We start from the raw sequence: 22,985 nt of genomic DNA, 5'->3' as shown, positions 1-22,985 counted from the left end.
TGCGTGGCAAAAGTATTTACAAAAATAAGCTTTTGGGGTAAACCGCTGCCTCGGGCAGCGTTTTACTTTCTATTTTTTTTAAAAAAAAATTCTGCTACAAAAACGCTGCCCCAGGCAGCGTTTTTATAGTTTGACTTTTTTTTTTCCTCGTTTATTTTTTTTTAAAATTAATTAAAAAAAAAGGCAACAGCATAAAACGCTGCCCCAGGCAGCGTCTTATGCTTGAACATAAGACGCTGCCTGGGGCAGCGTTTTATCTGTATATGTTTACAGGTAAAACGCTGCCCCAGGCAGCGTTTTACCTGGTTGGCAGCACCAAACCAGTTTCTTGCCCCAACCCTCAACATCCTTCCAACACCACCCCCAACCTCCTTCCACCACCTCCAACCCCTTTCCACTACCGCCCTCCACCACCACCGCCTTCCAGCACCACCTTCCACCACCTCCAACCCCTTTCCACCACCGCCCTCCACCACCTCCAACCATCACCTCCACCACCTTCCACCTTCCACCACCACCGCCTTCCACCACCTCCAACCACCACCTTCCACCACCACCTCCAACCACCACCTTCCACCACCGCCTTCCACCGGCTTCCACCGCCTTCCACCACCTTCCTCCACCGCCGTCCACCACCTTCCACCCCGACCTCCCACCACCACAACCACCTTCCAACAACCATCCACCACCACCTCCAACAACCTTCCACCACCACCACCTCCAACAACCTTCCACCTCACACCACTACCTTCCACCACCACCGTTGACAAGTCAATATATACATAAATCAAAACATATTGGGAAACAAAGAACATAACACACAAATGTTGACCGAAAAACATTTATTATATTAGAAATGTAAATGTTATATACCTAATCTATACAAAAATTTTACTACATGAAATAACTAAGCTAACACTATCCCGATTCATCTATCCGGGGCAATTGATCTAGGTCAGGTAGCTCGGCCCTCTGTCTGACACGCCGCCGCCTGTAATGAGTAATGGTGGTGAATGGGTCTAGAGGCGGCGGGGGAGTCAGCTGGCTGGTATCTGGCACCTCCTGGGAGCCGGACGGTGCAGTGCTGTGGAAGGTGTAGTCCTCTGAGAATGTCGGCGTCGTAAAATCACCTCCACAACTACTCTGTCCGAGCTCGAACTGCGAATGCATCGAGTGGCCATCATACGTGTCCCGTTAGGGGACGAGGTAGTCGTGTCCATATCGACGCAAGCTGGCCATGCCCATATCCCGAACCCGCTGGACCTCGTTCCCGGTGGGCCCGTCAGCCAGGCTAAGGGACAGCGCGTCAACCATCGATGCCATGTATGCCGCCTGCAATAATCATTGATCAGTTATGCATAGAAACCTAAAAAGAGATGAAAATTAATCGGTTGGAAGTGAAACTCACATATCCATAAATCACGTCATATGCTGGATGGTAATGGGTGGAGGGAGGTGTGTAGCTGGGGTTGATGAAACGCCGGGTAATCCGCTGGTACCAGACCATGTACGGATCGTGAGGCTGGAGGACGCCCTGCATCGGTACACCGCCCACAACGAACTCCAGTCGGCGATGCCAGAGCTCTACGTACGCACGATGCTCCACCGACCAATCCGTCTCTGCCTTTCCTCGTCGGTCAACCCCGTGCAAACGAGTGCTGGTGTCACATGGCTGAGGGACCGGCTGACGTATCCCATATTGCCGCAAGACCCGGTCAGGGAGGTGACTCTCCACAACCTCAAAACAGATCACCGGGGTCCGAGCACGCCACTCTGCCTCATGCTCCAGCAAATGACCAGGCATGGCCTCCACTAACTCAGGAAGGTACGGATCCCATGTCACCTGCACATACACATCAAAAAAACGTCAGTGAACGCTAAACACATCAGACAGTAGAATAATGAGTACAAGTGAAGAAATACCTGGTCCTCAGTAAGTCGATCGAAGGCGTCTCGGTAGTACGGTAGACTCCTCGCCGCATGGGAAAGTGTGAGTCTAGGGGCAACCCACCTGCATCCGTATGCCTCGTCAGGTGTAGGAAGAGGGGGAGCGTCGTACGCCTGGTACTGCTCGTCTTGATCCAGCTCCCCCGGTCGATGCCTGACTGGCCTACCTGGCCGCCCGACGTGGAGATGCTCCCAAGACCAGAACTGTTACACGAATTAAAACGTAAGTGTTTACTATTCATCTATACGTCGAAGACCCAGGTTGCCCGGCCATTGCTGTATACGTCGCCCCATGTACAGGTGAAGCTATGTGAGAGCTGAACGGCATGTGAAATTGATCGTCATTCAACATTCGACTAAAAGATCCCATCCCATATTCAGCCGGGGGAGTGTCGTGTGAGGGCACTTGCGGCTGTGTGTTGTTACCGGAAATAAATGTAGAATGTGGTTCTGCCCTGGTACTTTGTTGGGTACAAATAGGCACCATCTCCACATAAATCTCGGTGGGAACACCCTTCAACGCTACAACGCTCCTTAAATCTTTCAAATGCTTATTCGAGGACACAGGTAACACTTGAACCCCATTCCCGGTCTCAAACCTCATTTTAATGTTTAGTTCAACACTCCCCGGGTTTGAACTAACGCTACTATGGACCTCGTTCATGAAATCACTGAAGGTCATGTTCGGTTCAAGTGTCAGTGGTTCCATATTTCCACCATTATACTCGACACGAGGTCCGTCAAACAAAAATTCACCTCCCCACCGGCACAACAAAACTACATTCTGTGCGGCCATATTCTACACAACAACCAAAACACATTACACTAAAACACACTAATCCATCTCTAAATCACATCCAACTAACCACTTTGGAACAACTAAGCATCACTAGGTCACCATTAACAAGAAATAATTCTAGAAATTCAAATACTTAACATCTTCAATATTTCAACACCAACAATTCTACATTATCCAAATTAATATTTAACAATCACAATTCATCAACTCAACCCTAAACCCCTAAATTCAACAAAAACCCCCAAAATTCAACATAAACCCTAGAAATTCAACAATTCAAGAAATTCAACAATAACCAATAATTCAACAACACTAACCAACAATTCAACAACACTAACCAACAATTCATGAATTCAACAACACTAACCAACAATTCAACAACAATATCCAACAATTCAATAATTCAACAACACTAACCAACAATTCAAGAATTCAACAAACATAACGAACAATTTGTAAATACTCAACTAATATTTAACCATACCTTGAATTGGATGTAATACGAAATTGGGTTGAAGAGGATTGAAGAGGAAATTTGGGAAGGGAAGGAAGAGGATTGCGAAGGAGGCGAAGGAATGAAGAGCAAACGTGATTGAAAACGAAGCTCGAGTTTCTGGTTTTACAACCAGACAGAAACGCTACCTGGGGCAGCGTTTCATTAACAAGATAAGACGCTGCCTGGGGCAGCGTTTTATGCTGTTGCCTTTTTTTAATTAATTTTAAAAAAAAATAAACGAGGAAAAAAAAAAGTCAAACTATAAAAACGCTGCCTGGGGCAGCGTTTTTGTAGCAGATTTTTTTTTTTAAAAAAATAGAGGGTAAAACGCTGCCCGAGGCAGCGGTTTACCCCAGAAGCTTATTTTTGTAAATACTTTTGCCACGCAACTAAATTTGTAATTATTTTCTTCGGGAAGCTTAGTTTCCTAAAACGTCCGTTTTTGTTGCTGCCTCTAGGGTCATATTCGATCTCATGGTTAGGGTTTATAATTTGCCCGGTCTAATAGGTGGTAAAATCAATTTCGAGTTTGTTTTTAAAATGTCTTATCATGAAAAATAATCCTACTCTCTTAGATCAATTTAATCCACACTCATTATTTTCAAGTAATTATGTTAAGCTATTAGGGAGGAATATAAAATTTGAAACACCCAATTTCAAGTATGGATTAGATTCAGTTCAAGTGTGTTTTTCTCAGTCTTAAATTGTTGTCATACTTGTATTATTTTTAATTGACAAATAGTTGATTGAGAGCTATAGTGACAACTACAATATTTTGCTCAGTCTTTATTCAAGTGTATTTTTAAGCTTTCTTTTAAATAATCTATGTACAACTATAGTGACTTTTATTACATACGAAGTAGTAAAAAAAATATATGTTTCAATAACTTCGAAATAAAATCAAGTCAATTACTCCGTAACATCTTAACTGTATACATTTGTCATTGGTGATCCACTACATACTTCTAAAATAAACTTGGAAGTATATATAGCATTTTTATTTTCTATATACTACCTCTATTTCATATTTTTGTAAATTTGGAATATTTTATATCTTATAAATAATACGCTAAAGTTGTAAAAAATTAAACATAATACGGAGGTAGTATGATGCATTTAACTTTATATATATATACATATTATGGTATTTATTTAAAGTCGATTTACAAGCTTTCATCATAAGAAAGTTAAATAAGAAATTTATCCAAAACTGAGGAAGTGGTACTTTGGAGAAGACTCGATCTTTTGGATACAAATAAATACAATTCTTTGTATGAATACAACTCCTTTAATTCTAAGGATACGTGTTTTGTTGATGGACAACTCTTCATCAGCTGACGGCCATTGGATTAGTTGTGTGATAATGATGGTCTCACCTCTCATGTGCATGATTAGCCGTAGGAGGGTTAGGGTCTTCACCTTCTAGATTAAGGACATGTTCTCTTCAGCTTAATTTCAGTTCATTTCAATTCAGCTCTAATCAGTTTAGTTCAGTTCAGTTCAGTTCAGATCAGCTCAATAAATCAGAACAGGCCCTTAACCTTGGACGTACATATCCTACATAGTCACGTGGAATATTGTTGAATTAATCTCGATTGCTAGTTTTAAATGTGTAATTTTATAAAATTAAAAAAAAAAAAAGTTAACTAAAAATACTATTATTACAATATTGCAATGAAAATTTTGCAAGACTAAGATTGTACAATAAATAAGACAATCTAAACAAAACGGAGGAAGTATTCAAGTATATGTTGGGAGTCTTGGAACATTGGGGAAAAACCTTCACACAAGAGCAAGTTTAGGCCAAGTCTTAAGATTCGTGGTGACATCATCAATTTGAATCTTAAGACATATGCTCAAGACTTTTCCCATTTTTCTTCAAAAATCTCAAGCAAGTCTCAAGTTGAGTCTTGAAATTTCAAGACTCAACTTAAGACTTGAGATTGGGACTAGGGCTGTACAAAGTGCGGTTTAGACCGTACCAAACCGCGCAATTTTGCGGTTTGGTGCGGTTTGAAAATTGCAGGCGGTTTCCAAAATTATTGAGACCAAACCGCACCGCAAACCGCACTTTAATGCGGTTTGCGATTTTTATACTATATTTTCATTAAAATTATATAAAAGAACTAAAATATATTAGCTAATTTTTTACTATTAGTTAATTAAAGGTTAATAAAAAGAGTTTAATATTTAAATTATCAACTAATAATTATAATATAAAATAAAAGTTTTGTTTTAAAAAGAATAATTACAATTTTAATAAAATACGATTAAACCGCAAACCGCACCGCACCAAACCGCATCTTACGGTGCGGGTTTTTTAAAAGTGCGGTTTGGTGCGGTTTGAAAAAATTACAAACCGCACTTTTACGGTTTGGTGCGGTTTATGATCCAAACCGCTCCGCGAACACCCCTAATTGGGACCCACTTCACCCATCTCACATTTATTTTTATTATTCCTTTTTTTATTTTTACACTTTTCTACATATAATATGTCAAATATTTAAGTCTTAGGGCTAAAGTGATAAATTTGTGTAAATCTTAGTGAGTCTTAACAAGAATTTTATGACATCATTTTCATTGAGGACCACAAAAATTGATGTCACAAAAAACTTGCTCTAACTTCACCATCAAGTCGAATTTAATTATGTTCAAAATAAAGTACTACGTAGTTTGAAAAAAAAAAAAAAAAAAAAAAGTCAAAGTATTTGGTTAATAGTATGATCGTATATTATTTAGGCGTGTAAGAAATGATATAAATCCGTACTACTATGATGAGATACATGCATGTGATATTAATAGAAGCTTGTAAATGATTAGACTTTTGTTGTTTACGTGCTTCAATTAATTACAACTACAAATAATGCCTTGATTAGACAATGACCTTGTACTATTATGGATAAAGATTGGAATATACCCTTATTAGTGATATTGCTGCTTATGTCCTGTACTTTCGTTTTCTGTTTAAGGAAAGAAAACAATGCTATAAATTAGAGAAGTCGTCTCTCAACATTACAATTTACTAAATTTAGAATATGTACCAATGTACATGTTACATAATGGGAAATAACTTTGATGCTCTTCTCACTTAGGGTTTGCCGTCAAGGATATTCTTAACGCCGCTGTTGAAAGAAAATTTGGTTAAACGTAATTTTTATAGCGGTAAAGATGAAGTTAAGGCTTGGATCTCCTCTTTTGATCATGGGTTAGGTTCAGGTGAGGTTGTTTTTCTTGCATTGAGCTTTGACCATTGGTCCATTTTTTCGTGTTGTGGCTTTAGTTGTGATAGGAAGGTCTCGCGATAGTAAATAACAGAGGTAAATTATGCTCTTTTTTAAGTACGACCAGAAGCAATAAGAGTGCATTTCAAGAAATCAAGTTCCTACAAAATCTTTCCTCACAACAACAAAAAAAAAAAAAAAAAAAAAAAAAGGAAGTTTCCTTCAAAGATGAAGAGTTTAAGCTTTTGTTATTGTTTTAGTTGTTATGTAAAGTCTAGTTTAGCCAATTTAATAAGTAGTTTGTTGAACTTTTATTTAGCTTGTAATAGCTATTGATTAAAGCATGTCAGATGTCACACAAAAAAATATTTTTAAAAAAAAAATAATAATAACAAGACAAAATTGATATTGAGTATTACTCTCAATCTTTTTGTTAACTAATTGTCCGAATCCTTGTAGCAAGCATGCAAATACTAATTTTAACATCATCTAGAATGTAGAGCTTGTATCAATTAGAAATACAAAGAATTACTTTTTACAATTTAATTATCCTCAAGTGTGTGTCTAAAATCTATTCTTTTCTGAGAGATAAAACTGTTTTGATAGAATATGCTAGCTACTTTCACAGTGAACTACTTGTATAGTATACTTTCTCCGCCTCATAATACTTGACACACTTTTCATTTTTGGCCGTTCCACAATAACTTGACACATTACCAATTTTGAAGATGGACCACTGTTATAAAATTATTTTCCTTTACACTCCATGGGCCCACTACTTTTTAGGAAATAATACTACCTCCGTTTCATATTTTTTGCAACTTTAGGGTATTATTAGTGAGGTGCGGAGTATGAAATATTCTGAAGTTGAAAAAATATGAAACGGAAGTAGTAAAAAATTTAGACCACCCTCCCCCCTTCATGACAACTAGCCCCGCTTAGTTTTTTATTAATAAAGTAATATAAAAGAGCATGTTTTCTACAATAAACAAATATATATTAAAAGGACCAATATTATGAGACAGAGGGAGTATGATTTTTAAAAAAACAGTTTAATCATTATGGTATTAGAGAAACTCTCTTTAAATTTTGATTTTGAAAATTTAAAACAGTACAACACGTATCTAAAAACGATAATTAAATATGTCCAACTTAATTACTGCTTGTAACATCCAAACTATTGTATGTTTTTATTTTGCAAAATCTTGTATATTGCAGTCTCACAAAAACTTACATTAGACTAAGAGCAAGTTTAGCCCCAAGTCTTAAGACTTAGACGTGACATCATTTTTGGTGGTCCCCATTGAAAATTATGTCATCAAATTCTTGTTAAAACTCACTAAGACTTACACAAATTTATCACTTTAGCCAACTTAAATATTTGACATATTATATGTAGAAAAGTGTAAAAAAAAGAAAGAAAAAAGGATAATAAAAATAAAAATGAAGTGGGTGAAGTGGGTCCCAATCTCAAGTCTTAAGTTGAGTCTTGAAATTTCAAGACTCAACTTAAGACTTGCTTGAGATTTTTGAAGAAAAATGGAAAAAGTCTTAAGTATAAATCTTAAGACTCAAAACGATGATATCACCCCAAGTCTTAAGACTTGGGGCTAAACTTGCTCTAAGGAAGCTTTTTATTACTATTGCTACTACTATTACTATTCACGTGATGGCTTGATACTATTTTAGAGATAAACTAGTGTTATTTTCCAACCCACCAGACTTTCTTTAGTTTCAAATAATATTTCCAAAATAACGATGTAGAAGTGTCAATTCGAATTAAATTGATAGAGATGTTGGCCTAAATGTGAAGTTACTATGAACACATTCATTAAAAAAAATGATGTGGAAGTGTCAATCTATCTATCTGTATAAAATTTATACTAAAATCTATATATTATACTAAAAGACAAGCGCCTCCATGTGAGACTGACAAATGTCTCTCTATGATTCGCTGCCTTTTTTTAATTTTTTATATATTATACATTTATGTTTCCATATTAAAAAAATATTCTTAATATTTTATTTTAAATAACTACATAAACTATTATAGTAAAGTATAGCAATATTATTTCTAAAATAGTTTTAGGATAATATTTTGGGAAATTGCCTTTATTAATAGCATAGAGTGATATTTCTTTGCTCATGATGTAATCAGTTATTATAATAGGTGGTCGTGAAAATGGTTAGAACGTTTATTATAATAAAGTTTGGCAATATTATTGCAACATAATGAGCGAAGGAAAGAATTATACAAGTATTTCGGATTACATAATATGAGTTTAATGGTCAGAGAATCTATTATAGTAAAGACTACAAATATAATGACAGCATGATACGTTAAAAATAAAATACGATAAAAAAATACGATAAAAATAAAATATTTTAATTAAAAATATTTAAATCAAATCATAGTATTCAAATAATAAAATAAGATACAATTTTTTTCTGTATTTTCATCTATATAAATAGTAGCCATAGTCATAACATATATGTCTTTATAATTATCATTTTAAGGTCATATTATATATCTATATTATATAAAGATTAATATATTGTTCTTCAACATGACATTTACTATGATATTTGACCTTACCCCTCTTAAAAAAGCATGGTGAATATATTAAATTAACTTTGATTAAAAATATATATAACTAATGTAATTTTAGATTAATATAGAATCTATGAATTGTTAATATACAAATTATTGAAATTAAATTAACTTAGATTAAAAAATATATATCTAATGTAACCTTTTCCTAAAAAAGAGTCAAACAACATTTTCCTAACAATAATTATGCCAAAAATTTATGCATAGATAATAATTAAAATTTTCGTACAATTTTAAAATATTATTTTTAATTAACATAGATTTGTAATGAAATTTGTATTATAATCTATATAAATAATCGTCATATCATAATTGTCTTTATAATTTTCATTTTAAGGTCATATTATATATCTATATTATGTAAAGATTAATATATTGTTCTTCAATATGACATTCACTATGATATTTGACCTTACCCCTCTTAAAAAATCATGGTGAATAAATTAAATTAACTTTGATTAAATATAAATAAATATATATATATATGTGTGTGTGTATACATATATATATATATATGTATATAAAATGTAATTTTAGATTAATATAGAGTCTATGAATTGTTAATATACAAATTATTGAAATTAAATTAACTTAGATTAAAAAATATATATCTTATGTAACTTTTTCCTAAAAAAGAGTCAAACAACATTTTCCTAACAATAATTATGCCAAAAATTTATGCATAGATAATAATTAAAATTTTCGTACAATTTTAAAATATTATTTTTAATTAACATAGATTTGTAATGAAATTTGTATTATAATCTATATAAATAATCGTCATAGTCATAATTGTCTTTATAATTTTCAGTTTAAGGTCATATTATATATCTATATTATGTAAAGATTAATATATTGTTCTTCAATATGACATTCACTATGATATTTGACCTTACCCCTCTTAAAAAATCATGGTGAATAAATTAAATTAACTTTGATTAAATATATATATATATATATATATATATATAATGTAATTTTAGATTAATATAGAGTCTATAAATTGTTAATATACAGATTATTGAAATTAAATTAACTTAGATTAAAAAATATATATCTTATGTAATTTTTTCCTAAAAAAGAGTCAAACAACATTTTCCTAACAATAATTATGCCAAAATTTTATGCATATATAATAATTAAAGATTTCGTACAGTTTTAAAATATTATTTTTAACTAACATAGATTGGTAATGAAATTTATATGAAGAATATTCTCATTTCTATAACCATTAAATTTTCATATTCCTTACTAATTTAATGCTAATATTCAAATTTTAATATTACAGTATAAGAATACATATCCATAAAAAAAAATACTACATACATGATTGGGTACTTGATGAAATTTGTCTTTTATTCTTAAAAATCTTAATAAAAATATTTCATTCGTATAAAAATTAACCAATATCCGTATCTATATATTTGTGTTGTATTCTATCAGTTGTTGATTGGTTGTATGGATATTATGTACTCCGTAATTGTTTTTGACACAATGTTTTGCTTAGGAAAAATGTATATAGTGGTGGGTCAAATATAAGGTAAGTCATTATTGAGTCTAAAATTTTAGTAAATACGACGAGTAAATCAAATATTCGATTTGTATAGCTGCTGAAAGTGAATAGTATGGTAAGAAAATTTTAGTTTTTATCTACGGGAGGTAGGAAAGATTTACTCATTTAGTCTATATCTCTTATAGTTATGTGGATTATTATTCATTTATTTTTCAAATAAACAAATAACATTATATATAAAAAAAAGGAAATAAAATAAAATAAATCCAAACGACATAATTAATTTGTTAGTGAAAATGAACCCTTTGAATTATGTTAGTTTTTTTTTTCTTTTCCTACGGGATTAATAATGTTTTTTTTTCAAAAAATTAATAAATTGATTTATAAATCGTGCATCGCACGGGCACTATGCTAGTTTATACTAAAAGACAAGCGCCTCAATGTGAGGATGACAAATGTCACTCTCTCATTGGCTTATCTTATGTATAAAATATATCTATATAATTACTGTTTACATATTCAAGCATAGTTATTTTTGTTAAACTACAAACATTAAAAGCAAGTTTCTATAAATGCATAAGATTTTCATGATTTCCTAACATAAATATTGATTTAATTTTTTATAATAAATATATACTTTCCAATACTACAAATAATCCATAAAATCTTTCCAATCTTTATTTATAGTTAAGTTAAAGAATAATAACTAATTTGAAGCAATATGATTAAAGTGGCATAATTAAGAAAACAAATATTTCGTATTTTGAAAGGCTAATATTGTTTTTTTATGAAAATTAAATAAAATCGATAATATTTAGTTTGACGTCAATTATGAAATCAATACAAACATTTTTTTAAAAAAAATCAGATGTACAATAAAATATTATGCACCTATTATAAAAGCTACCCTGTAATGAATGAAAGTGATTTATGCTTTATTGATAAAAGTTACCCAGAATAGTCTACAAGTTATCCTAAATTCAATTCAAGTAATCGAATGAATACAAAAGTTTTTGATAAAGATACAAAATAGTGTAAAAATTACTTTTATCGTTTTTTGTACTCCTTGACAAATACTGAATGTTGAGCCGAAATGTTGTCTTGGAAAAAAATACATAATCTTGAACATAAATTTAATTTTAATCGGCGTTTCATTTTCTATACAATGTTTTTTACAATGTCCTTTTGTTTTTCTTGCATTAAAAAAAAATGAACCAATAACCAATCTAAACAAGAAGAATAAAAGTTAAATTGAATTAGACATTTGACGGAAAAGGGATAGATATAAAATGTATTATAACTATTACTCATGTTTTAAATTGTAATATTCGTATTAACAATGCTTTTATTTATGAATTTTTTTTAGAAAAACTAACATTTTGATTTCGTGCATTGCTCATGTACTATACTAGATATACAACAATCATGTGCAACAATGCTGTTTTATACATAATAATACTTTTAACTATAATAGTATGTGTATATAATATAATATTTTTTATAATATAAAAAGGTATATGTATATAATATAATATTTTATAACACGTGTCCTCCATATCAAGTGTAGTCCCAATCACCACTACACCAATTGGTTGTTGGTGTAGTGGTGATTGAGACTACACTTGGTAGGGAGGACCTGTGTGCTCCCCTGCAACAACAATCGGAAGGGGAGTGGAACCTAATAACCTAGAACTGATCCTCAAATCTGGATTAGCCCAAAGGGTGAACCGGATAGAACACCCAAAACTCAATGCATATATGACGGGAATTAACTTATCCTTTATCTATCTTATACAAAACTCCAAAGTCTATTTTTTTTTTTTCAAAATATGATAATAACATTTGTAAATTTTTGTTAATATGAAAGATATAAACCTATCAAAATGTATATATAATTAAATTGTTTAATAACTTATATCGAATGCGTAGTTTTATTAAAATTATTTGCATGTAATCATTAAATGTGTTGGATGTTGTGTAGCTATGCAATTTCCAAAACTTTAAATGAGCGACTTTGATTTAGTGATTGTACGGTAAAAAAATATTGACTTCGATCTTGAAATCTAATAGTCTAATAAATTCTAAATAGAAAAATTAAAACAAAAGGAAATGAAAATAGTATATGGCTTTAAATATTGAAATAAACACAACCTTTTAAATCAATTTAGCGAATTCAAGAGACAATTTTAAGGCATTTAAAATTAAATGGGGGAAAATGTATGTAACAAGAACATTTTTAGATATATAAATGTCCATGCACTATTATAAGAGTTTTGTTAACCTTTTTATAATTAAGTTAGGGATAAATCTTAGTAATATATACTCCGTATATTTTATTTATATAAAACTATCAGTATCCATACCTATATACAAAAAGTATTTGTGTCATATACTATATTTAATCAGTTGTTGGTTATATATATGACTATTATATAATATATAGTCTTTGGCACAATGCTTAACTTAGGAAAATATATGTTCTAGTAGGTCAAATATAAGGTTATTATTGTGTCTATAGATTTAATGAGTGCGACGGGTAAATAATACATGTATATATTAGATTGATTGTAGCTACTAATGAGGATGGTATGATAAGAAAAATTTAGTTTTTTCTCAACGGGAGATATAAATAAATTAGTCCACTTCTTATATAGCTATGTGGAGTATTATTTAATTATTTTTCAATTAATAAAATAACATTATAAAAAATTAAAAGAAATTCAAATAACATAAAATACTATTCAAATAACGTGTTCCTTTAATTTTATTTTTTTTATTGACCATTAGTACAAATCCTTTAATAGTAAATAAATTACCTTTGTTTTTATTTTTATTTTTCCTATGGGTTTAATAATTTGATTTATAACACGTGCATCGCACGGGCACTATGCTAGTTCAAATTAAATTGATAGAGATCTTGGCCTAAATGTGAAGTTACTCTATGAACACATTCATTTTCTGGGTCTGGCTAATTTGGTAGTACAACATGACAACTTGACTATTTAATTGAGTTTCTATCATAAATAATAAGTGCTCTGCAATGTACATTAGTGATTACTAAGGAGAGTTACAAATCATGCCTGCCTTGCTAATGGAAGCGGTTCTAGATCCAATTCGATATGCTGAAATCACGTAGCTTCCTTAAATGTTTCTCCATGTCTTGCCTAGATTTTGTCCACTCTTCCCGTTCTATAACAGTGGTTGGATCGTCTCTTTGATTCTGCACCATACATCAGGTAAATTAATTAGCAACTCCCAAATACGGGGTATGCAGGTTTAACATGAAATGATTCAAAAGAGGGGGAGGGGAGATAAAGAGGGGGGGGGGGGGGGGATGTGTTATCAGAATAAGGATACTGACCGCAGGAATTATTTTGAAGGAGTTCCCGTTATCACATATGACAAGCAAGTCATCCTTTCTGTCCCTCTTTCTCCCTTCTGGCACTGTGACCTAATCAATGGAAAGACCCAATCAGTCAGCAAACTCATCAATACAAGAATATGATGGAGCATGATAACAAAACAGAACATAGGAATACCCTCATGCACACATAAAAAATGCATGTAATTAGAGCATAATGATCACACTAAGACTGCCAAAGTTATCAATCATACCAAACTAAGCCCAAGGAGGGAGAGATTAAGCATGCAGGAAAGAACAGCTGATATGTATACTTGGAACACATGGACAACTAAACCAATGTTTCTGAAAAATGATAATGGCCATGGTTTCTCAGTTTAAAAAAAATGTACAGAACTAGAAGACCATGCTGTGGACAGCATGATGATGAAGATACAAAGAAAAATACTATAGCAGGATCCTAGAGGCTTGTGTCATACAACCATTCATGTTACGATTAAAACGAGTGTGAAAATATGATGCAATATGGATATAGCGGAAAAATGAAAGGCCAAGCTGGATTGTTAAAAGTATAACTTGCCAAATATGATATCTTTTTTTTTCAGCCAATTTTGGTTGAGTTAAAAAGTCAGAATCAAAATGATGGTCACGGAAGGAAACAAGAAGACAGAAGCAACTGGCAGAGATTTAAAGAATGGAATGGAGAAGCCGAGAAGCATTATCTTGGCAGGCTTGGAACTAATGAAACCATTGGAGCATCAGGGCATCAGAATGCAAAAGCAGTGGGTTACACTTCTCCACATTGATTACAATCTAACTCAATAAATGCAGTACAGTACAGCAGTAGCAAGGCCTATAGATAAAATTTTATCATTTAATAGAATTAGAAGTTTCCCTAGATTGTATTGAAAAGAAGCATGATCCATCAAGGGACAGAATTCAAATGCATAACCAAATATTAAGTCAATTAGGGACCTAATAGGTGCTGTGATTTCCTACTGCAGATGTAATCATCGAGTTTTTGATTGCTTGTCTTCCTATAGTACTAAGTAGATGATAATTATTCTGGTGTATTATTGCAGATTCATGATAAAGATAGCACGTAATTTTATGGGATTTCAAAAACACTCAATGAAGGGAGAGGAAGTTTACATGGCTATATTTGTAATGGTTCTTTCACTTCTTTGGAACGAGGATGTTATCTTCAATTTATATTAGCAGTACATAGTAGACTACAACAGCCAATGTTCCCTTTAACATGGGGGAAGAATCACAATAGAGCTAGAGATGCAGGAGCAGCAGGACTACATAGCCAATAATCTCTCAAGTACAATTGTACAGAGAGCCTCCTCCTCTTACATGCAAGAAATTGAAATTGACAGGCCATATATTGATAAATGCATACAAAAAATTTAACTACTACTAGAAAAACTGGTGGACGTGATATAGTCAAAACAGACAAATCATAAAATGAAAATTTAAGTGTAAACTACACCCTTTGGTTGAAAGTTGACCCATAGTCCAGGGTCAAAGTGGGGAATTTAATAAACTACTCCATACTAATCCGTATTATTTTTATCTCTTGACCGCATCAATTATGATTCTAAAGGTTTAGAAATAAGTTCAGTGAGCAGGTAAACAAGCAGAAAACATAAGGATCCAAGGGTACTGACTAACATCAATTAGACAAATATGTATATCCCACTCGCCAGAATGTTCTAAATAATACAGCTAGTTACATAACCTATCTATTCTTCCTCTCCTATACACGATTACTGCCAATATATATATGTATCTATTCCATCACACCCATGGAGTCCATTCCTGCAATCCATCATCACAGTTACTCCCTCAGCCCCCTTTTGTTTGACCCAGTTTCCTAATCGATATGAAAGAACATCACTTTACTCTCACATTCACTATATTTGGTCCCACCATTTCAGTGTCCTACCAATTTGGTCCATTATCATCTCTACTCGACCTAAAATGAAGGAAGTAAAATGACCTAAAAAGAACAAGCACAAGGGAAGAGATTACAAACTAAATGCTCCAAACGAGTGACAGCTTCCAACACCCTTCTCATGGGTTCATTTCTCATCATGGTTACGCCAACCCGGGATAACTTTCTCACTTCTCCAATGTAGATGTTACATACACGCAAACACCTCCATTTCTTATATAGATCTCATGACAAGAATGCTCTCATAAAGCCATTTTTATTCATGTCATAAATGGATAAACAAGCTTCCAAACAACATCCAGTGCAGTTCATGACAAATAAACAGGACTTTTTTAAGAAAGAATTATTCAAAATGACAAAATGTAAAAGGTAATACTGGTAAATTGGCAATGACTATTAAGGCCACACAGCCAGGCCTTTTGGACTGATGAGGCAGTATATACTGTGACTGCTAGTGCGTGGTAGAAAAAGTGGACAGAACTTATAGCAGAAAGTAATCACCAGACTTGGTCAATCTTCCATGTGCTTCTTGTAATTCCCAGCACAAAGGTCAAACCGTAATTTTAAAAGAATCAATTGCACAACACCAACAAAAATTCTATTTTACAAAAACCCAACTTCAGAACTTCTAATAAAATTTGCACCTTAAGGCTTTTAAACTCTGAACAGTAAATCATCGCGTTCAATGTGTGGGCATAATTCGCATAAGATAACTGAAGTTCCTCCAAACATCCTACCCATACAAGGCATACATCCCCAAGGTAAAAAGGGGGAAGGAGGGAGGGGGAGAAGAATCACAAAGTTCCCACAAATTTGTTACCCTTTTTACGATTTTGTTTCCTATTATCCTCCCCTGCCTCCAATGCTTCTTTTAGTTCATCTGTATGATCTAATTCTTCAAATTTGACGCCTCGTTCATTTATTATCTTATTTACAATTTGCTGGTATCAGCCCAAAAAAAGCAGCCCAATTAGTTGCTAGGAAGATTTATCCAATTAATCTTGGCATCAACATCTATACATGGTTGAAAATATGCGGAGTATTGAATTTTACACAACTGCCCCAATAAGGATCCTACTGACAGTGAGGCAGGTGAATTGGATTGTGAGGAGGTGTAGCCCATATGCATCATGAGTCTAGTACACAGGAAACTATTTAAATTTCCGTAGATAACTTTTAGCCACAAGTGTAAAGAGCTAAAATAAAGGATAAAGGATAATCCTTACCAATACTTTTGCACGTGTAATAGACTTTGTTCTTGAATCGATAACATATATCTCCTCGAAATCTAAAACAAATTCCGGGTCGTTTAATCTCCTATTTCTATAATGTTTTGTCAGGAAAACCTGAAAAATAGCCAGATAATAATCTCATTAAATGACAATTTTGGTCAGCTAGCAAGTACAGGACAGGCTGATCACAATTTTTGAAAGAAAAAGATAACATATATACCAAGTCTCCATCACATATTCACAGGCATTAAGTAATTGAACTTGGCTATAGCCATGCAAACAAAAAGTGGGGAATTAATTTTAACCAAAAAAAAAAGTCCATTTACCTTCGAGACTTCTCGCTCAGATTTATACATTGGATCTCGAGGGGCATCAATTGGTGGTTCAGTCACATTGTAGCATCCATAATCACTCTTTGCACATCGAATATACTGCACTTTACACATAATTACAAAAATAAGAAGATGATATACTAAAATATTGGTTTACACTTGCAAAAAGATCACAAACAAAAAGTAAATCAAATTATCATAGGCTCGTAGCATAGAATATAACCTACTTTATTGGAAATAATCAATTTTCTCTCTAGTTTCACCAAAGATGAATATAGACTAAGGAAACAGCCGAGAAATCATCAAGCATGCTAGCCTAGTGACCTTTCAGAATTGATTTACTCGACCTGGTTAGCTTAGGTTAGTGGAGCAGATTGTTAATTTCAACACATGCTAATGACCTTTCAAAGGTGATCTACTGGACCCAATAAGCTTAGGTTACAGGAGTGGCATGTTTAATTAAGCTCACAAATTACGACCTAAAGAGTTTGGGCCCTTGATAGTTGAAATTTTATGGTTGTGGGAAGATGAACATTCGAGAAATCTACCCCCCACCACCACCACCACTTGCATAAACAAACCAAATTGTAATTTTTGTCCCTTTGAGCTAACGTTGAAGATGGGAATCAAGGCTATGAATTCAAGTCTACTTACTAGAAAAGGGTTCCTTTAAAAGGGAATGTGACTAAACCTTGCCAAATGCCTTTAAATGTGGTTTAGGTAGATGATGTTGTTAACATAAATTTAGACTGCAAGAGACTAATTCATTTCTTATTTAATTTAGTTTAATTTGACAATGTAGGCCATTTTGATTTCTAATGGTTGAATGAGAATAGTCTCTTTGTAAAGGTTGGGGAACAAGCGACTAGACTTTAGAACATCCACTTTGGCATTGTAACACTATACTACATAAATCTAACCCGCTCTTGGAAGCAATGGGATAGTGGCTTCCATTTCAGTCTAATAACTGAGATACTAAGCATTTCCAAATTCCACCAATACATTTATATCGCACAATTGACTCCTCAAACACATAAATTAAAGTAGCCAGATGAAACAAGCTAACCTTATCAGGCATGGGAGCCAGAACTTTGGGAATTGAGTAAACATCTGTGTCTGGTGGTGTAACATACATCTGCAGAAAACGTCAAAGAGTAAAGTTACAAAATTATGACAAATTCACAAATGAGAAACATCAAAAATGTCAACAAACTACTATTAATAAGTATAATAACAAATTATGAAGAGCTTCTAACCAAAAAAATTCAGCAATCTCACAAATACATAATCAACAGCAACTCTCCATCAATTTAACTATAAACCCAGAAAATTCAGCAATCTCACACATACATAATCAACAGTAAACTCTCCATCAATTTAACTATAAACCCAGAAAATTCTCAAAAAATGTAATGTAATTATAAACAACATATGCATCAAATCATTTACTAAAGTTCATAATTTTAAGAATTAAAACAAGACAAAAACAAATTTCTTTACCTCTCTAAAATCATAAACATCATTATCAGGATCAGGGGGTTTCCGAATAAAGAAATCACAATCAAACAAACAAATCTTATGAAACTCCTCTTCATTAATCCGATAATCAACCACCAAATCAGAATCCCTTTCTTGAGTATTAACAAAATTCTTACTCTGAACAACCTGAATAACCTCATCATCATTCATCCCAACAGAAGAGACAACCCCAAGTGGTTCATATTCAACATCGAAATCCTTCTTGTTATCGACTTCCTCCACCTCCTCATCGTCCATTTCGTAGTCATCTCCTCCGCCATCGGCGTCGCCGTCATCGGAGAAAACCCGAAAGTCGCGGAGTTTGAGAGGGGTGAAGAGGGGTTTTGGGGAGAGGAGAGAGAAAGTGGTGGTGGGGGGAGGAGAGAGAGTGGAGAGTGGGAGGAATGGAGGTTTTGGAGGGAGGAATTTGGTGGGAAGAAGAAGGAAGGTGGATGTCATGGTGAGAGTTTGAGAGGTTTTAGGAGGGGATAAGCAAGAGAGTTGGAGTGTCAAATTTAGGAGTACTTTCAAAATGGGTCATTTGGTGTCTTTTTTATTTGGATAAATCTAATCAACGGGGTATGAAGCCTTAACTAATACGCACTATTATTAAAGCAAATAAAAAGGACAGCATCCTCTCGTAAATTGGTGAGCCCTGTGAACCACGCTATTTATGTACCTTGTAAATAGTGCAGTGTTGAAAGGTGGAGTCTAAATGTTGTATCTGCTGCACCAGTCGTGTATGACAGATATCCCCATCACTCCGCAAAAAAGTGACAAGAGTATAAGAATCTGTAAATATCAAAGGTGGCTGAATATTATGATTTGATGCCCATTATAATGCATACAAACAAGTTTGGGCTTCCGAATGGAGAGATGAAGTGCATAACCCAAAATTACTCCCTCTAATAATTTTCTCGTAGAGAGGATCTGTATTATTCAGACACTAACTCATTCTTGCTTGTGATGTGTCTTTGCACCACACGGCCTCTATCTGAATTTGAACCAAGTTCAAACTTGTGAGATTTTTTCCTGAATGGGCTACATAAAACCTCAGCGAGGGGCAAACCCTTGTGAGTAGAAGAAGAGGGGAAGCTTCTATAGCAGCATCCTCATCCATAAAGATAACATGAGATTGTAGGATGTCAAAAATTTATAATCCAATTGGTTGTGTGATAGGCATATTAGGATTGAACACCCTGTTGCTAAATAACCAAAGAGTACCAACGATGGTGCTAATGTTGGGACTCAAAATCCCATCATAACTAATGATTTGGATATAATCTTGAATCCAATATGAGAGAGAAAGGTATCCATGAACTTGTGAGTGGATGGCCAAACTGCCATCCTTCCATGTTGTTCTTACAATATTGCAATCCCTAAACAAATGGTTAAAACCTTCGACATATGTACTACAAAGGTCACGTGACACTTTTGGAATTGATACCTCCTTTGCTGAATTTAGGGATGTTCATTTCGGCTCAAATCAGTTCAGTTTAGTTCAGTTCAGCTCAGCTCCAATCAGTTCTGTTCAGTTGATAAGCTCCAATCAGTTCAGTTCAGTTCAGCTCCTAATTTTCCTCTATCATAAAATATTCATTTCAAATCTATTCAGTTCAGTTCGCTTCAGCTCCAATCAGTTCAGTAAATATGAACAAGCCCTTAGACCTGGTTCTTTTCGCCGAACTTTTGAAATTAATTTTTATGAGCTAAAATTATTTTTACTAATTCTCAATCATATTTTTTTTTTAAGTTATTAAATTTTAACGAATAAAAATATTTATTTTTACTAAATTGAAATTAACTTTGCTGAACTAAACTTTTTTTTTACTGAAGTTAAACTATTTTAAGTTATTTATTATTTTAAGGTGAAGATAACATGACTTTATAATAAATAATAAATATAATAATAATAATAATAATAATAATAATAATAATAATTGTATATTCTGTAATATTTAGAGGTGTCAAAGGTCGTTCAGTACGGCTTTGTACAATTTGAATCATAATGTTATATTGTTTTTTAAAACTTTTTTTATATAGAGAGGCATAGTGGTAATGATTTAGACGAAATTTGATCATATATCGTGACTACCACCCTTTAGGAATCTAGCAAGCTAATTTAATTGATCATCCATATGTGGATTCATAAATAAGTTATAATGTATTTGGGTCTATTCACATACAAGGACATATTTAGACTTTCAATTGGGGTGCTACTCGTACAAGTTCAATCAATATTGGGTAGCATATTGTAAGAAATAAAATCAACTACATGTATAATTGATTGTAGACTTTGTTGTCAAGTAGGTTAGATTAGTTGAATTGATTCAGGCTACTTTTGACTTTCGAATACTGTTTAAGTTACTAGTGAGTCATTTTAGTTGGGCCAACTTGGATATTAAAAGCAATGTGTTAAGGTAAATTATATTTTATTTTATTTTATTTTTTTTACCAATACACTGTCTTAATAATATTGTAAATTGTGTAAACATAGGGCCTGTTCCGATTGACTGAACTCAGCTGAACTGAACCGAACTGAACTGAACTTATTAATTAGCGATTTTTAACTACGGATTAATGATCTTTGATTATTTATTGATTATTTATTACTATACATATGTGTATATACAAATGTACATAATAATAATAATAATAATAATAATAATAATAATATTATTATTATTATTAATTATTGATGATTATTATTATTATTATTTATTGATTATTATTATTATTATTATTATTATTATTATTATTGTTGTTGTTGTTATTATTATTATTATTTATTGATTATTATTATTATTATTTATTGATTATTATTATTAGTATTATTATTTCAATTATTATTGTTATTATTATTATTATTTATTGATTATTATTATTATTATTTATTACTTATTGATTATTATTATTATTGTTGTTGTTATTATTATTATTATTATTGTTGTTGTTGTTGTTGTTGTCGTTGTAATAAAGAATGAAATTTGGCTTTATATCATTAGCAATATCATAAGACGTAAATTAAGAGTTGAACTGAACTGAACTAAACTAAACTGAATTGAACTGAATTTCAACGGAAGAGAACAGGCCCATAGTTGGGTATCGATTTTAGACATGAAATGCTGTATTTCAAAGTTTAGAAAGACTTTAATTTAGCATGATAATCTAATATAAATTATGCATATAACAAAAAGAAATTTTGCAATCGAATGAGTTAAGAAACAACGTCATGTAATTTTCTTTTTCTTTCTCTCTCTCTTTTTTTTTTTAATCAAGAGTGAACTTTTGATTAATGTAAGTCTAATAATTAGTGACCCCTATGTCTCTATGTGTTTGTCTTGTTGCATTTTTGTGAGTTAAATTTAAAAACTTTGATTTCAAATTATCACCAATCTATTATAAATTGTTAAAAAAAAATCTTGTGGGATCTTTTTAAATTAATTTTAATGTCAACTTTTAGGATGTCAAAGTTTTATAAATTATACATAAGTCAATTTGGAGATATTTACATATTAAGACGTGTCTTTAAAAATTGTGAAAAGTATAATAATGAGTCAAACAGATGAGGACAATGGGAGTAGTAAACTACGACTAAAGGTTGGTTTCATGCTATATGCATCCTTTGTTTTAGGGGTGTTGGGTAAACTAATTATTTGATAACCGAAAAGAATTACAAGAACAATACAATTACAAATAGAGCTAGCAAATTTGAACTTGCAACCTAATGTATAAATTCCCTCAATCTTAAGTTCTTAACCACAAAGAAATGTCTCATTGGTTGTTCCTAAATAGTATGCACTTTGTATTTGCTTGTTTGTTTTATAAAACAAATTAAAACATGAGATAATGTCATTACTTTTCAAGTGGTGTGTTTTTGGCATGTATTAAGCTACCTAAATTTTATCTTTAAATATTTATTTTATAATATTAACTCTATAATAAACACGGAGCATAATTATATGTGTTAATAATAGTATAAATATAGGTTATGT

General features: G+C 32.5%; 1 protein-coding gene across 1 annotated transcript; it reads right to left on the bottom strand.

Annotated features, from left to right (window-relative positions):
- Positions 1-13,518: 13,518 nt before the first annotated feature.
- On the bottom strand, positions 13,519-19,569 carry LOC110725730. Its single transcript, XM_021905198.1, has 6 exons — positions 18,973-19,569; positions 18,539-18,607; positions 17,467-17,571; positions 17,135-17,254; positions 13,949-14,038; positions 13,519-13,807 (listed from the first exon to the last, which is right to left on the bottom strand). Exons 1-6 carry the CDS (start codon positions 19,447-19,449, stop codon positions 13,691-13,693), a joined length of 978 nt encoding a protein of 325 aa, XP_021760890.1. The 5' UTR covers positions 19,450-19,569; the 3' UTR covers positions 13,519-13,690.
- Positions 19,570-22,985: the final 3,416 nt, after the last annotated feature.

Source organism: Chenopodium quinoa, unplaced genomic scaffold (assembly GCF_001683475.1).
Source record: "Chenopodium quinoa cultivar QQ74 unplaced genomic scaffold, ASM168347v1, whole genome shotgun sequence".
NCBI lineage: Eukaryota > Viridiplantae > Streptophyta > Magnoliopsida > Caryophyllales > Amaranthaceae > Chenopodium > Chenopodium quinoa.
The sequence above is the reverse complement of the archived record's forward strand: the minus strand, read 5'-3'. Positions and strand labels throughout refer to the sequence as shown.

Coding starts and splice junctions, on each gene's coding strand:
- LOC110725730 (XM_021905198.1), bottom strand. CDS start 19,449: ATGACATCCACCTTCCTTCTTCTTCCCACCAAATTCCTCCCTCCAAAA. Junction 18,608..18,972: donor ATGTTTATGATTTTAGAGAG/GTAAAGAAATTT, acceptor CGTTTTCTGCAG/ATGTATGTTACACCACCAGA. Junction 14,039..17,134: donor TTACACGTGCAAAAGTATTG/GTAAGGATTATC, acceptor TCCATTGATTAG/GTCACAGTGCCAGAAGGGAG.